This window comes from Metopolophium dirhodum, chromosome 1 (assembly GCF_019925205.1).
Source record: "Metopolophium dirhodum isolate CAU chromosome 1, ASM1992520v1, whole genome shotgun sequence".
Lineage (NCBI taxonomy): Eukaryota > Metazoa > Arthropoda > Insecta > Hemiptera > Aphididae > Metopolophium > Metopolophium dirhodum.
This window is the reverse complement of record NC_083560.1, coordinates 106,824,725-106,839,990: the sequence shown is the minus strand read 5'-3', so window position 1 is coordinate 106,839,990 and position 15,266 is coordinate 106,824,725. Positions and strand designations below refer to the sequence as shown.

The following is a 15,266-nucleotide window of genomic DNA, read 5'->3' as shown; positions in this document are numbered from 1 at the left end:
ACGAAGAAAATATAATTAAAAAAAATATAAAATATATAATATCATGAATTCAAGGGAAATAACAACTGCTAATAATGTTATGTTGTTGAGAATAAGTAAGGCGTGTGGTTATCGTTTGACGTAGGTAAAATAAAATTGCCGTTACTAATTATAGTCGACTGACAAGGCACAACAATATCACAACATTATTAAACGAAATTTTTGTTTGAAATGTAAATCAATTACACTAACAATAAAGTTTGGTGTCTGGGCTGAGAATTAATAAAAACAATGTTAAAAAAGTTATAATAATATTATTATTGCAGTATTCAAAAAGTATGATGTTACTTAGTAACGGACAAGGTTTATGAGCTTATGACTAACTAATACATTCTAATTTCTTTATTTCTGATTTTGGTTTTGTCTGCACTAGCTTGCACGAATTGGTTCAAGGGAATCTCATAGAATCTCATCTTTCTTTTCAACTGTCAACTAATCATTTTTGGTTTATAATTGATGAGATCAGTAGATTTTACCATTGAATGAAAAATAAAAGTTAACAGCTGTGTTTATTGTAAATGATGTAATAAATTATAATTTATTTATTAAAACAACTTTTTTTTTTTTTGAAATTGGAGGTTTGTGAAAATAAAAAGTTTATTTTTAACAAAGTTTGATGTTGAGATAATTTGCACTTATGAGCAATATTTATCACATTTATTTATGTTTTATTATTTAAAAAAAAAATAGTTTTAGTTTTGGTTGTTCATGAAATAAACTATTTATTAACATTGTATTATGTTATACTCCGAATTAGATGGATTTGACATTATACCGGAAATTGTATTCAATATAATATGATTAAATAATTAAGATTATACATATAATTAACGTTAATATTTAACTGTTATTCGATATTCACTACCAACTAAACTGTTTAAAATATTTTCATTTTAATTCATAATAATAATGATTATTTGATTAAAATAATGTATTTATAATAAATATTTATTATTTATTTTAATTTTATAATATATCTTTACTTACTAAATCGGTATTGTAATTTACCTTGATATGTATCATATACATGTGTGTGTGTATTGCTTAATTTATCATTGGAATAAGTAATATGACATAAGAGATATCAAAATATGTGTTACTATATTGTGTTCATATTACATTCGTGTGTTTAGACACTTACCTTAGACATTTTCTTATGAGGGTGTTAGTGTGTTACACTACACTGTATTTGTTTTCTATCTCTCGCCCACGCGCAACATAGACATAACGCATTCACGCAGAATCATTTTTTTAGGTTTTTGAGTAATCTTAGAGTAAAATCATCCGTAACAAAAACGATAGAAAATATTATTTTTTAGGGTATGAGATATCGATTTGTCTAAATATTGTCTCAAAACAATTTAAACATAATTTAAATGTATAGAATTTATTTTTATTTTAAAGTCAAATAATAATGAAAATACATAAAACCGATATGTAATACCCTCAATAGTATATTATTGTGTGGCAATGGTAAGAACTAAGAAGTGAGCTATTTCAGTTGCGCGTTGCGTGTGTGGCACGGGCCGCAGGCGAGAGCTGTATTTCGCCCGCGACTGAAATTGCCTTCCCGCACGAGCCACACATACTATTTTTTGCCACGCTTCTGCATTCATCGATCACATTAAAAGTAATGCACTATGGAGGCATAACATCTTAATGTTTTGTAAGGACTGAGGTATAGATTTTAGTGTCTGGTTGTGCAGGGGTACGCCCAACACTTTTGGGGATTTCCATTTACAGCCCGGCACTATGGGGATTTCCACTTAACCGCCCACTGGACGAAAAAGGTCGCTTTACATCATTGAAAAATAAACTTTTGATGGCGTTACAAGTGATTTTACTCTAAGATTACTAAAAAATCATAAAAACGATTTTTGGTGAAAGCGTTTGATGTATCGTTTGGTCTGAAAGAGAAAACAAATTTTGTGCTGACATCTTCTAGCAAGATGACGCCACAGCCGCATGTGTTGTTTCAGTCTTACAAACATATAACATAGTTAATAGTACAAACATTTACTACTTTAAAATGCTCATAACCCGCTTCAAAATAAAATGTAAAAAAAACATATGTCATTGCCTAGATAATATTCTTATTTCTAAATTTGGTGATAAATTAATTCATTCTAAAATTAAACATAAAAGAGTTAAATGAATTATTCAGAATGTACTATTTGCCATTTGGTATGCTATGTGTTTGACGAGGACTACACATGCTGGTATGGCGTCCTCTTAATATTGTGTGAAAAAATAAACATTCTGAATTCTGAATGATCTCTATATTAGCTTAATATAAATTTGTGCCACATATTTTCTTTTGTTTCTATGGTTTCAATATGTACTCTATTTGTAGTCATTAGCCATTGTTCTGAAAAAAATATAAGAAATATTTATCTGTAGCAATAATTTATTTCAATCACCAGACATATTTTAGGGTATTCAGTAGGTACCTAATTGTATATAATATGTATTTAAATATTTCACATTTTTATATTTGTTTAACATTACTGGTATTTATTTAATCTATTTCCGTGTCTCACAACCAATGACACCGGGTAAAATATTTAGATTATGTTTTAAAATTAAAAATAATGTGGGTGAACTTCACTTTTTCATAATTTTAGGTACTTTATAGTTTTGAAAATTAATATTTTGTATTATAGTTGAATAAAATACTTCTTGCTATCATTTACAAATTAAATTGGTCAGTTAGTTATTTACTTAAGTGAGCAGTATTCTACCAGAATAGCATTAAACACGACTTTGAAAATCAAATAAGATTATTATTAATAATAAACAATTTATATTTTTAAGTGGTATACAACATTTTTAAAAATTTGTATAGATGGTATTTGGAACATAAAAAAGTTGACAATTCTTGATTTAGGTAACTCAAAAAATGTATTATTTACAATTTCATGTAGAAACGAAAATGTTAAACTAGTTATTTTCCCTATTTTGTAAAACCAAATTTCTCTAAATATACCACTAATATTATTAAATTTTCAGTACTATATGTTACATTATTTATAATGTTTTCATGTAAGGGAAATACTCTTAACATTTCAATTACGTACTAGAAATCATAAAAAAATTAATTTCAAGAGCCATTTTATAAATTATATCTTATAAGCTCCCTCTTATACTATTCCCAGCTTAAGAAGTAATTCCAATAATCAATTTAAGTTAATTTTATAAATTAACTTGCTGAATATGTCACAGTGTTTTGTCTATGCAAATAACTTTATTTTTATCTGATTAAAATTGTTTCTGTATGTATAATTTATAATTTATATATTTATGCATTTATATACATTTTCTTTTTGTTTGTACTTAAACTATAACAAAAAATGAATTGTTCATGTTTGTGATAGCTAAATTTGTATAAGCTTCTGAGTTAGTTCTATATAGTTAAATTATTTATTTTCATTGCCTAAAATTATGAAAAAGACTATACATTGTATACAACATTATAGATAGTAAAGTAATTATAAGTCATATTAAAAAAATGTATGCTTTTAAAAATACTTTTCTTATGAAAATAAATACACACCATATATTTTTGGGAAATTAATATCTCTAAATAACACTTGAAAAAACTGTTTGGAGATTTAACTTGACAAGAAAATCCTTCAGTTAGTAGTGAATATTTTTTTTAAAATTAGTAATAATTTTATGTTAAGTTATCCAATTACAAAGTAGGTTCCCTTAACCCAGTTTAACCTCGTTTCCACATAAGTTACATCATTATTTATCTTTAGTTCAAAAACCCAGTGTTCAAACTATTTTACCATAATTTCGAGTACTGAGCAAACTAACACTAATGCAGTAATCTGCCAGTTAAATGTTATTGTCACCAAGAATTTTGTATAAGGGGGGGGGGGGGCTAAGTCTTACAAAAAAAATACAATGTGTCTTTTATTTAAACTTTTTATTTTTTTTATTAATCTTGATGAAATTCTAAGGTCAACACAGTCAATGGGGGAGGGGGCTATAGCCCCCTTAGCCCCCTGGTTACACCACTGATTGTCACAACTGTTTGGTAAGGTAAATCTTGACGTAAATTAATATTAGATAAATGTGATAAATTCAAATTTGCACCACTGATTGTCACAACTGTTTGGTAAGGTAAATCTTGACGTAAATTAATATTAGATAAATGTGATAAATTCAAATTTGGTTTGTGCATTAACCACCATTCTTTATTTCAACCATCTCAGTCCACAGGTTCAATAGCTTCTGTTATTTTAATGAATTGCTAAAGTCGAGACAAAAAAAATAAATACTTTTGGTTTATTATTTTATTGTGATACTACAATATAATACTTTTAGCTGTAAAATATGCATCATCATTAATTTATTTCTTATATGATAGACCTCATATAACACAATTGACTAATTTGTTATTCTCATAAAGTTTTAAAAGTAGGTATAACTATTAGGTAGGTATATTATGTTATATTTCTTGAGTACTGTCCTAAAATTTATAGTTTTTTATAATGAGTTGTCTCAAAAATTGTAATACAAGTTGGGTTCAAGTTACAACCAGTCGGGGACTGGATGGGGCGCAAGAGTGCTACCCCATGGGCCATGACCTTTTTATACATTGCTACTATACCTAAATACTTGCCCTATAAATTGTAAATTGTAAGACCTATCATATTTTTACGCTATTCCCAATAGCAAATTAGCGAATAGCGAATTGCAAATTTGTAGTCCCACTATAAATTCGCACTAAAAATGTTGGTTGTTTGCCCTTTTTACCAGTCAACGCCTGGTTAAAACTATATACTTTTTTATTTTTAAGTAAAAAGATAAAAAAGTTATTCATTTTAAGATAAATTAATATCTTAAATTCTTAATATGTTAAAAAATTAATTGATCCATAGTAATCAAAAGTTAAGATAATTTGCGGAATCTTTTCTTACAAATTGTGATAAAAGGTCAGCGTAAAAAGTAGATAAAATATAATTATACATTTTTGATTAATACAAACATATAATATCAATAAAGTTAAATGATAAGTTATAGTAACATAAATAAGTACAATAATTATTAAATTTTAGTAAATCAGTATAATTATAAACATAAATTTATATTAACATAAATTATCTCAACATTTAGGAAGTGTCAAATGGTTAGGTTAGTTAGAAAATTGTCTTACAAATATGTAATTTTAAGTGGTTTGGATAAGAGTGCAATTTACATGCAGATAGAATATTTAACAAATTAGCAGTGTCTACAACTGGTTAGGCACCCGGCTATATTTGGATTTCTGTGGATCATACTAGTTTCTTGTTTTAATTCAAAGGTTAAGGAGAACATCCCTCTAGGATACCCTCGTGTGTTGCCTCCTTTTTACAAACATACAACATACCAAATTGTACGTTCACAATAGTCCATTTTATTCGGTTATTTTTAAGATTATAGTGAATTGAAATATTTTATAATTTGAAAGTTTAGTTATTCTCTAGGGCTTCTCAAAGGCTATTATTGGTATTTTAATTATGAAATCAGTTATGAGCATTTCAAATTTTACATTTTTTAAAAATTTAAAAATTATCATAAATTGTTTCAAAATTAAAATCATAAGCCTTGAAGATGACCTAGATAATGTTCTTACCTATACATGTATAATAAGTCAAATCACTCTAATATTAAAAATAATAGATTTAAATGGATTATTGTGACATACAATTTGTTATGTTGAACATTGGTAAGACGGAGACAACACAGCAGGTATGGCGTTTTCTTAAGATTTTTTTACATACTTTGCTAAGTTTAAATTGATATCCCTTAAATTTGAACTGGCATTTTGAATATTATACGTCCAAACAGAGAAAAAATAGTTTTGTGTTGACGTTCTCTTAAAATTATATTCAGATATACCCGTCAAACATTTACATACGTATTTTGTTGTTTTTTTAAGTCTTATATTACATTATTATTATGTACAAATTACTTTCTTACTAAGCTCTTGGTTGTAATTTGTAGATAATATTAATACACCAGTAGTAAAACTATTGGTAGATATTTAATAAGGCATAAAACTCCTCTAGATATATAGAAAAATAGTAAATATTTTTTGTTACAGAAGAATCATTTTTACTCTTAGGAATGTTTAAGCAATTCTAAATTAAAACATCTCTTTCCCCTAAAAGGATAAATTACAATTGTTCACTGACCACACCTCTATTATCTGTTGAACATTTTCAACACATTTTATATTGGTAACATAATGATTGCACACATAGATTTCTATAATTGCTTCACTGTTTATTAATATTTTACAAACGTATCATCAGATTTACTTTTAAGTCATAATTATAAACAAAACATGTTCAGAAAATATTGTGCTAAACTTGTAGTTTTTATATTGTATACGAGTATTCTAGCCATATACTCATTTACTGAAATTCCACTTTTGACTCTTAATTGTACAGGTTATTGGCACATTTATTTTAAATTATTAAAACTTAAAATCTTAATAATTTATGAAATAATGTGAACTGTGATTATTTTATTTTGAAGCTTTCAACAAAGAAAAATGTATCTATACTTATAATCACATGTTAAATACAAGATTTTACGAATAATTTACAAAATTCACATAACCTAACTTCTTAAAATCATAATGAAATGGTTTTTAAATGTTTTTTTCTTGTAGTATTTAGACTGAAAAAGTGTCCCACAATCTTTAATCTTTATATTATCTTTTCATTAATTGAATATTGCACTTTCAATACTAATTTTGCGAATTTCCAGTTTCAAAAGAAATACTAAAAAGCTACAGCATTATTTTGAGATCCTTATACTTTTTTTAGAGGAGTTCAAAGGTTTAAAATATTTAATTACAATTTGGTGGTAACATGCAGTATATACCTATTTACTGTACAGTAATGGACAAAAATACAAAATACCAATTTTAAACGGATTTGTTAATATTAATTTTAATAGTTGTGAGTAAAACTTGAAAAGTTAAATTCAAAGTTATTTATATTATAGAATATATATTATATTATAATATATTACTTGGCCCATCCCTTTCTTTGTTAAGCTTATCATGGACATAGAACTAGAACAATAAAGTAAGTCAATAAACAATAATTAGCAAACTCAGGTTTATTACACACTTTTATATAGTAAATTATTTGCTGTCATCTTTTTGAAGACATTAACATTGTTGCCTGTACGTACTTGTTTTAGTTCTGTATTTTAAAAATGAACTGTTTTTCAAATTATATGTTCATTTAATCATTAAGTTATTAATGCTGTTATTTAATATCACTTATCAGTATGATACAGTGTTTCTAAAATTGTATGTACCTAATTCTAATTAAAACTTCTTCAACAATTTTATACTTGAAGTTTAATTTTACTACACGATTAAACTATTTCTGTAACAAGGAGTTCATAAATACGTTTGGACTTCAATGCACAGTGAGATAATACATTTTAATAAAATGTTATAATATCACAACAATTACAAAACGCGGTTATACATTATGATATCAGTGAATATATAATTAAATAATTTTTAATAATATGTAATATATATAACTTGAATACTTGTACAACATCAACAACTTTGTTTTAAGTACTTCATTAACGAAATTGCAAACAAAAAATTTTCTGAAATGCTATTCACACTTTAATGTATAAAAGTTTTGTATTTAATATATTTTACAATTGCTGCTTTACTTTTTCTATAAAATAAATATGTCTAATCCAATATATCTAATTTCTATAATAATATAATTAATATTTTACTCAAAATATGTTATAAAACAATTTTAGGCCTAGTATGTCTCAAGGCAATGTGATCCATCAACGACTCACTGAAAAAGACTTCAATGTTAGCACTCCTGAAGAATTTGTAAAACGTTTTAAAGGAACACGAGTTATAAACAAGGTAAGAGTTCATAAATTTTTATGTAGCTTTAACAATCCATTAAAAATGTAGATTCTAAAAATTAAAACTCAAATATTACTATATTTTATTTAGTAGGTATTTAGTTTAAGATAATTAATTTCATTTCGATATTACAGGTTTTGATTGCTAACAATGGTATTGCTGCAGTCAAATGCATGAGATCTGTTCGTCGATGGTCTTATGAAATGTTTAGAAATGAAAGAGCTGTACGATTTGTAGTTATGGTTACACCAGAAGATCTTAAAGGTATTATTTATCATGATTACCTAATTCAATTTTATGAAGATTTATGTCCAAATGAATTAATAATTATTACTTTATACGTAAAAAAAAAGATTACTATTTAATTTATTCTGTATAGTTGATTTATATATATATTTTTGTATTGTGTATGAATAAAATAGTGTCATATATATATTATTATTATTATTTCAGCAAATGCTGAGTATATTAAAATGGCTGATCACTATGTACCAGTACCTGGAGGTACAAATAACAACAATTATGCTAATGTTGAGCTCATTGTCAATATAGCTATACGTTCTCAAGTTCAGGTAAATTTGTATTTACAAAATTATAGTAAAATATGTAATAAATTATATTTATATTGATGTGATGTTTTATATGTATTTACAATAGGCTGTATGGGCTGGATGGGGACATGCTTCTGAGAATCCAGAACTACCTAAACTGTTGGACAAAAATAAAATTGCTTTTATTGGACCCCCTGAAAAAGCTATGTTTGCTCTCGGTGATAAAATTGCTTCGAGTATTGTTGCACAAACTGCTGAAATCCCGACATTGCCCTGGTCTGGTTCAGGTAGAATTAATGTACACATACTAGTATAGATTCCCACATCCATATATAGAGTATTATGTTGGTATTGTGTGGAATTTTTAATTGTTGCAGAAAAAAATATGATTTTCTATAAAAGGATATTTTATTTAAACACATGTTTCTTTATTTTGGACGATCCACATTTTATGACAATTTCAAATTTTCATAATGTTACATAAGTATAACTGTTTAAGTATATCTGTTCATGACCAAATGACATTTTTATAAATCGTCATTTAATTCATTTTAACAAACATTTTTATTTTAAATTAAATTATTTACATATTTTTAAGACCAAAATTCACACTTCACAATTTTTTGATTAAAGAAGTATGTGTATTTCAAATTATTGAAATAAATTATTCTCATTTTGAAACACAAATTATATCTACAGTATAAGATTATACTCCATATTTAAACTAAAATAACTTACATATATACTTGTCTTATAAATGTATATATATTATTTAGGTGTAATTGGACATTATTCTGGAAAAAAAATTGAAATTGGACCAGATTTGTATAAAAAAGGTTGTGTTGCATCAATTGAAGAAGGTTTAGTATCAGCTGAAAAGGTTGGGTATCCAATTATGATTAAAGCTAGTGAAGGCGGTGGTGGTAAAGGTATAAGGAAAGTAGAAAATACTGAAGAATTCCCAAATGCATACAAACAGGTATATTAAAGTTATACACTCAACAATTGTTTAATTTAGGAATGATTGAATACATTTTAAATTTTAACTTAAATTAACCTTAATTTGTAGGTTCAAGCTGAAGTTCCTGGATCACCAATATTTATAATGAAATTGGCTAAATGCGCTAGGCATTTAGAAGTACAACTTTTAGCTGATCAATATGGTAATGCTATATCATTGTTTGGACGTGATTGTTCAATTCAAAGGAGACATCAAAAAATTATTGAAGAGGCCCCGGCAGTGATTGCCGAACCTAGCGTTTTTGAAGAAATGGAGAAGGTAATTTTATTTTTTTATTTTAGTTGTTAATTCATAACCTTATTTTTTTTAATATTTTATTTTAGGCCGCAGTACGCATTGCTAAAATGGTTGGTTATGTTAGTGCTGGTACAGTTGAGTATCTATACGATACAGATGGAAATTATTACTTTTTGGAGTTAAATCCTAGACTGCAAGTGGAACATCCGTGTACAGAAATGGTATCTGATGTGAATTTGCCAGCTGCACAACTGCAAATTTCAATGGGATTAGCCCTCAACTGTATTAAAGACATCAGATTACTTTATAGCGAATCTGCTTGGGGAGATAGTTATATCGATTTCGATGCACCAAGACATAAACCTCATCCATGGGGTCATGTTATTGCTGCTCGAATCACTAGTGAAAACCCTGATGAAGGTACAACAACATCTTTTATTATTTTTGATATACTAAGTTATTTATTTATACTAAGTATTTAGTAACTGTATTGAAATAATATCATAGTATATGACTGTATTGAATGTCTGAATCGTTATATACATGTACTATTTTATAATCATTGTTATATAATATGGTGTATAAATAATGTAATTGTATTATATAACATTTTTGTTTTAGGTTTTAAGCCTAGTTCCGGGACTGTTCAAGAATTAAATTTCCGTTCTTCAAAAAATGTATGGGGGTACTTCAGTGTAGCTGCCTCAGGAGGATTACACGAATTTGCTGATTCTCAGTTTGGGCATTGTTTCTCATGGGGAGAAAACCGAGAACAAGCTAGAGAGTAAGATTTTAAAATATATAAGAAATTAAAATATTGGTTTGAAAATATAATATGTGTATTTATTTTGTTGTCAATTAGAAATTTAGTTATTGCACTTAAAGAATTGTCGATTCGAGGAGATTTCAGAACTACAGTTGAATATTTAATCACACTTCTTGAAACTGAATCATTCCAGGTACACAATTCATTGTTATTTTATATAAATGCAAATGACTGTATTTTACATTTTTTCTTATGTGTATACTTTTCAGTCAAATACAATTGATACAGCTTGGTTGGATTTATTGATATCTGAGCGAGTACAATCCGAAAAGCCGGACATATTTCTTGGAGTCATTTGTGGTGGACTTCATATTGCTGATCGTAATATATCCGAATCATTCCAAAACTTTCAAACATCTTTAGAACGGTAATAATATGTGTTCCAATGTTTACTTAATAATTGTGGTCAATTATGACAATGTTGTAATACATTTTTTTTTTATTCAAAAAATGTATAATTAAGTTTTTATTTCATTATGAATATTGTTTTATTTACTTCTTTAAACTTTTGTACATTTTATCGGCACAATATAATAAAGTAAAAAGTATATGTATTGGTTTACATACATTTTCTTTTAAGTTTAATGATTTTTTATAACTTGATCTATATAGGTTTTTGCCCTCAAAAATATATTTTTAAAATAACAAAGTTAAATGTTTAAAAAAATATTGATGTTCTAATATAAATAGTGATTATATTTTTGAATGGCTGTATAATATTATTTATCTATTGTATATATTTTTCAGTGGTCAGGTGTTGAGTGCCAATACACTTGATCACCATGTGTCTGTTGAACTAATAAATGGAGGATACAAATACAAAGTTCAAGTCACCAAATCCGGACTCAATTCATACTTCCTCATTATGAATGGCTCATTTAAGGAAATTGAAGTCCATCGTCTATCTGATGGTGGTACGTAAATAATTATATAGTACTTATTTTTATTTGCTATTATTTATAAAAAATGTCTATTAACTTTTAATCAAATTCAGGAATTTTGTTATCTTTGGATGGATCGAGTTTTACTACTTATATGCGAGAAGAAGTAGATCGGTATAGAATTGTAATTGGTAATCAGACATGTGTTTTTGATAAAGAAAATGATCCATCTTTATTACGCTCACCGTCTGCTGGTAAACTGATCAGTTTTCTTATAGAGGATGGCGGTCAAGTTAAAAAAGGTCAACCCTATGCTGAAATAGAGGTAAATATTTATCTTGTATTTATTAAAATATTATATTTTATATTATAGTTTAAATAACAATGAACGATAATGATTTATTTGTATTTTATTATTTTAAATCAGGTAATGAAAATGGTAATGACATTAACAGCAACAGAAAACGGACGTGTGTATTATAGCAAACGACCAGGTGCCGTTCTTGATGCTGGTTCATTAATTGCAACACTTGAATTAGATGACCCATCCTTGGTTACAAAAGCTGTTGAATATAAAGGACAGTTCCTTGAACTTGATGGAACTTCACATATTTATGGAGAAAGTCTTAATAATATACATACATGCTACAGAGGTATGCTAGATAATATTCTGGCTGGGTATTGCTTACCAGAACCATATCATCTTGTACGTTTGAGAGAAGTCATTGAAAAGTTCATGAACTCTCTACGTGACCCAAGTTTACCTTTGCTGGAGTTACAGGTACAGAAGTTTAGTTTTTTAACTTGAAAAATTAATTATAAATCAATTTTTATATGCGCAGGAAGTGATATCATCAATATCCGGCAGAATACCAAAAGCTGTTGATAAAAAAATTAAATCATTAATGAAGCTATACGAGAGGAACATCACATCTGTACTTGCACAATTTCCTAGCCAACAAATAGCTGCAATTATTGATGGGTAAATTACTATTGAATAAACTACCTACTACATTAGTTGATATTAATTATTTATTTTAATATTTAATTCCAATCAAAAGCCATGCTGCAACTTTACAAAAAAGAACAGATCGTGACAGCTTTTTCCAAACAACTCAAGGCATTGTTCAACTAGTGCAGAGATATAGAAATGGTATTCGTGGTCGAATGAAATCAGCTGTTCATGAGTTGCTGAAACAATATTACGAAGTGGAAAGTCAATTCCAACATGGTAAGAAAATGTATACATATTATACTATGTTAAAAATGAATAAAAAATATTTTTTGCTTTATTTATTATATTTAATGAGTTGTAATTCAAAAATGTATAGGAAGTTATGATAAATGTGCTACTGCATTGAGGGATAGATACAAAGATGATATGGCTGCTGTAACTTCAACAATATTCTCACACACACAAGTAGCAAAGAAGAATATGTTGGTTACAATGTTAATTGATCATTTATGGTCAAACGAACCTGGTTTAACAGACGAGTTGGCAGCTACATTAAACGAATTAACATCACTTAATCGCAGTGAACATTCTAGAGTTGCACTTCGGGCCCGACAAGTTGGTGTTTTTGTTATTATTATAAATATTTATATTTCTTAATTGTTTTTACTTTTTATGAACTGTTCATTAGTTTTGTTTTATAAGAAAATCCTTATCTTTCTAATCTCAATAAAAATCAATTATGTAACGTTTGTTATACAACCTGTTTTATAGGTACTCATTGCTGCACACCAACCAGCATATGAATTAAGACATAACCAAATGGAATCAATATTTTTATCAGCAGTTGATATGTATGGACATGATTTTCATCCAGAAAACTTACAAAAACTTATCCAGTCCGAAACTTCTATATTTGATATCCTTCATGACTTCTTTTATCATTCAAACCGTGCAGTCTGTAATGCCGCATTAGAGGTAATATAAGTTATTGAAATTAACTATTAATTATTATAAATACTTAAAGATGTTGAGCAACCCAATAATACAAATTATAACTTGATATTTGATTAGGTTTATGTAAGACGTGTTTACATATCATATGATCTTACATGTTTGCAACATTTGGAACTGTCTGGAGAAATACCATTGGTACATTTCCAATTTCTTTTGCCTTCTTCACATCCAAATCGGTAAGCTTATAATAGCATTTTACTAAAATCATCCTAATAAATATAATTTAATATCTATTCTTATTGTGTTTAGTCAACAAAATAAGATCAACTCTGGAGCCAATGGTTCTGAAAATCTTGAATCACCAACCAAAACTCCATTGCCATATATCCCAACTTATCAAAGAACTGGTTGTATGGCAGCATTTGAATCATTTACTCAATTTGAACAATATTTTGATGAAATCCTGGATATTATGGAAGATCTATCTTCTCCTGTATATGTTTCCCCAAGAATCATTGATGCCCTTGAAAGTGGAAGTGAATCTAGATTAAGCTCATCTCTTAATGTAAGCTTGTCTCTTGGTGACCAACGACCCCCAGACCAAGAAAACGTTGAGGTAATTTGATTTGTAATTGGATATATAGCAAAACATAATTTTCATGACAATTTTTTTTATCAATTTCAGATTGAACCGTGTCATATATTATGTATAGCTATGAAAGACACTGGAAATATGGAAGATGATAAACTTGGTAAGATGTATGAAGAATTTTGTCAACAACGTAGAGAAGAATTGAAAAAAAGATCGATCCGGAGAATCACTTTCTTGGCTTTGAATAAGTAATTTAATCTATATTTTAACCATCAGATTATTTTTATAATATATATTTTACACCATTTATTTGTATTTTGTGAAACAACATTTGTTTATAAAAATGTTTGTATGAGGACCTAATTAAAGATATATTACTTTCATCTTACATAGTAAAAGTAAAGTTAATAAATAATATAATTACTGTGAAAGTTGTATATAACACCAATCATCCATCTTATATTGTTTAAATATTACTAAATATTATACTCTTATAATTAAAATAACAATAATTCGAATAGTTATTCATTTTATTTGTTTTTATATCATTTGAACCATTTTAATATTCCCTACTTGACTTTTATTACTTATATGTATTAAAGATATATATTTTGTTATAATAACTGATTTTTTTTTAAAAAATTATAACAAAAATGTAGAGTTTAATTCTTCTATTTAAATAAATCTTAATTTAAAATCAAATCAAATCTATATATTTATAAATTAATTGGAACAATGATTTCATATAGTTATTTTTAGTCTTATTCTTCTTTTTAAGTCTTTTCTTTAGATCTTAGATCTTGAGTAATATTAGTTAAAACATTATATACAATATATAATAATATTACTTTTTGATACATACATTTTCCGAACAAGGTTGTTAAAAAGAAAAACATATTTTAATTATTAGGTGGGATCTTGAATTCATTCATTATTTGATCATATAAGATTTTTTTAATTGATAATAAAGAATTATACTTACTTATTGTATTTATTTAAATAACGTTATGTTTATTAAATGTATGTATTTATATTGATTTGTAGAAGGCAATTCCCCAAATTATTCACCTACAGAAATTATGAGGATTTTGCTGAAGATAGAATTTATCGTCACTTAGAGCCAGGTATGGCTTTCCAATTGGAATTGAACAGAATGAGGACGTATGAATTAGAAGCCTTACCTACATCAAACAGAAAAATGTATCTGTATTTAGGAAAAGCTAAAGTCAGTTGAACTCTTTAAAACAATTACATTTTTTCAACAGTTAAATGCTTTTATTTAAAGTGTACTAATG

General features: G+C 27.0%; 1 protein-coding gene across 4 annotated transcripts in view; it reads left to right on the top strand.

Annotated features, from left to right (window-relative positions):
- LOC132934785 (acetyl-CoA carboxylase) overlaps positions 1 to 15,266 on the top strand; it is a 46,477-nt gene that overhangs the window by 25,910 nt on the left and 5,301 nt on the right. For all 4 annotated transcript variants that reach the window (XM_061001141.1, XM_061001140.1, XM_061001138.1 and 1 more), the window contains 21 exons: positions 7,837 to 7,951; positions 8,089 to 8,218; positions 8,408 to 8,526; positions 8,612 to 8,792; positions 9,282 to 9,484; positions 9,575 to 9,784; positions 9,850 to 10,183; positions 10,385 to 10,547; positions 10,626 to 10,722; positions 10,799 to 10,956; positions 11,337 to 11,503; positions 11,584 to 11,795; positions 11,898 to 12,251; positions 12,313 to 12,452; positions 12,532 to 12,701; positions 12,802 to 13,040; positions 13,197 to 13,400; positions 13,497 to 13,615; positions 13,689 to 13,995; positions 14,065 to 14,219; positions 15,016 to 15,196. In XM_061001141.1, coding sequence (XP_060857124.1) covers positions 7,837 to 7,951; positions 8,089 to 8,218; positions 8,408 to 8,526; positions 8,612 to 8,792; positions 9,282 to 9,484; positions 9,575 to 9,784; positions 9,850 to 10,183; positions 10,385 to 10,547; positions 10,626 to 10,722; positions 10,799 to 10,956; positions 11,337 to 11,503; positions 11,584 to 11,795; positions 11,898 to 12,251; positions 12,313 to 12,452; positions 12,532 to 12,701; positions 12,802 to 13,040; positions 13,197 to 13,400; positions 13,497 to 13,615; positions 13,689 to 13,995; positions 14,065 to 14,219; positions 15,016 to 15,196 — 3,958 coding nt within the window. The remainder of the gene's footprint in view (positions 1 to 7,836; positions 7,952 to 8,088; positions 8,219 to 8,407; positions 8,527 to 8,611; positions 8,793 to 9,281; positions 9,485 to 9,574; positions 9,785 to 9,849; positions 10,184 to 10,384; positions 10,548 to 10,625; positions 10,723 to 10,798; positions 10,957 to 11,336; positions 11,504 to 11,583; positions 11,796 to 11,897; positions 12,252 to 12,312; positions 12,453 to 12,531; positions 12,702 to 12,801; positions 13,041 to 13,196; positions 13,401 to 13,496; positions 13,616 to 13,688; positions 13,996 to 14,064; positions 14,220 to 15,015; positions 15,197 to 15,266) is intronic.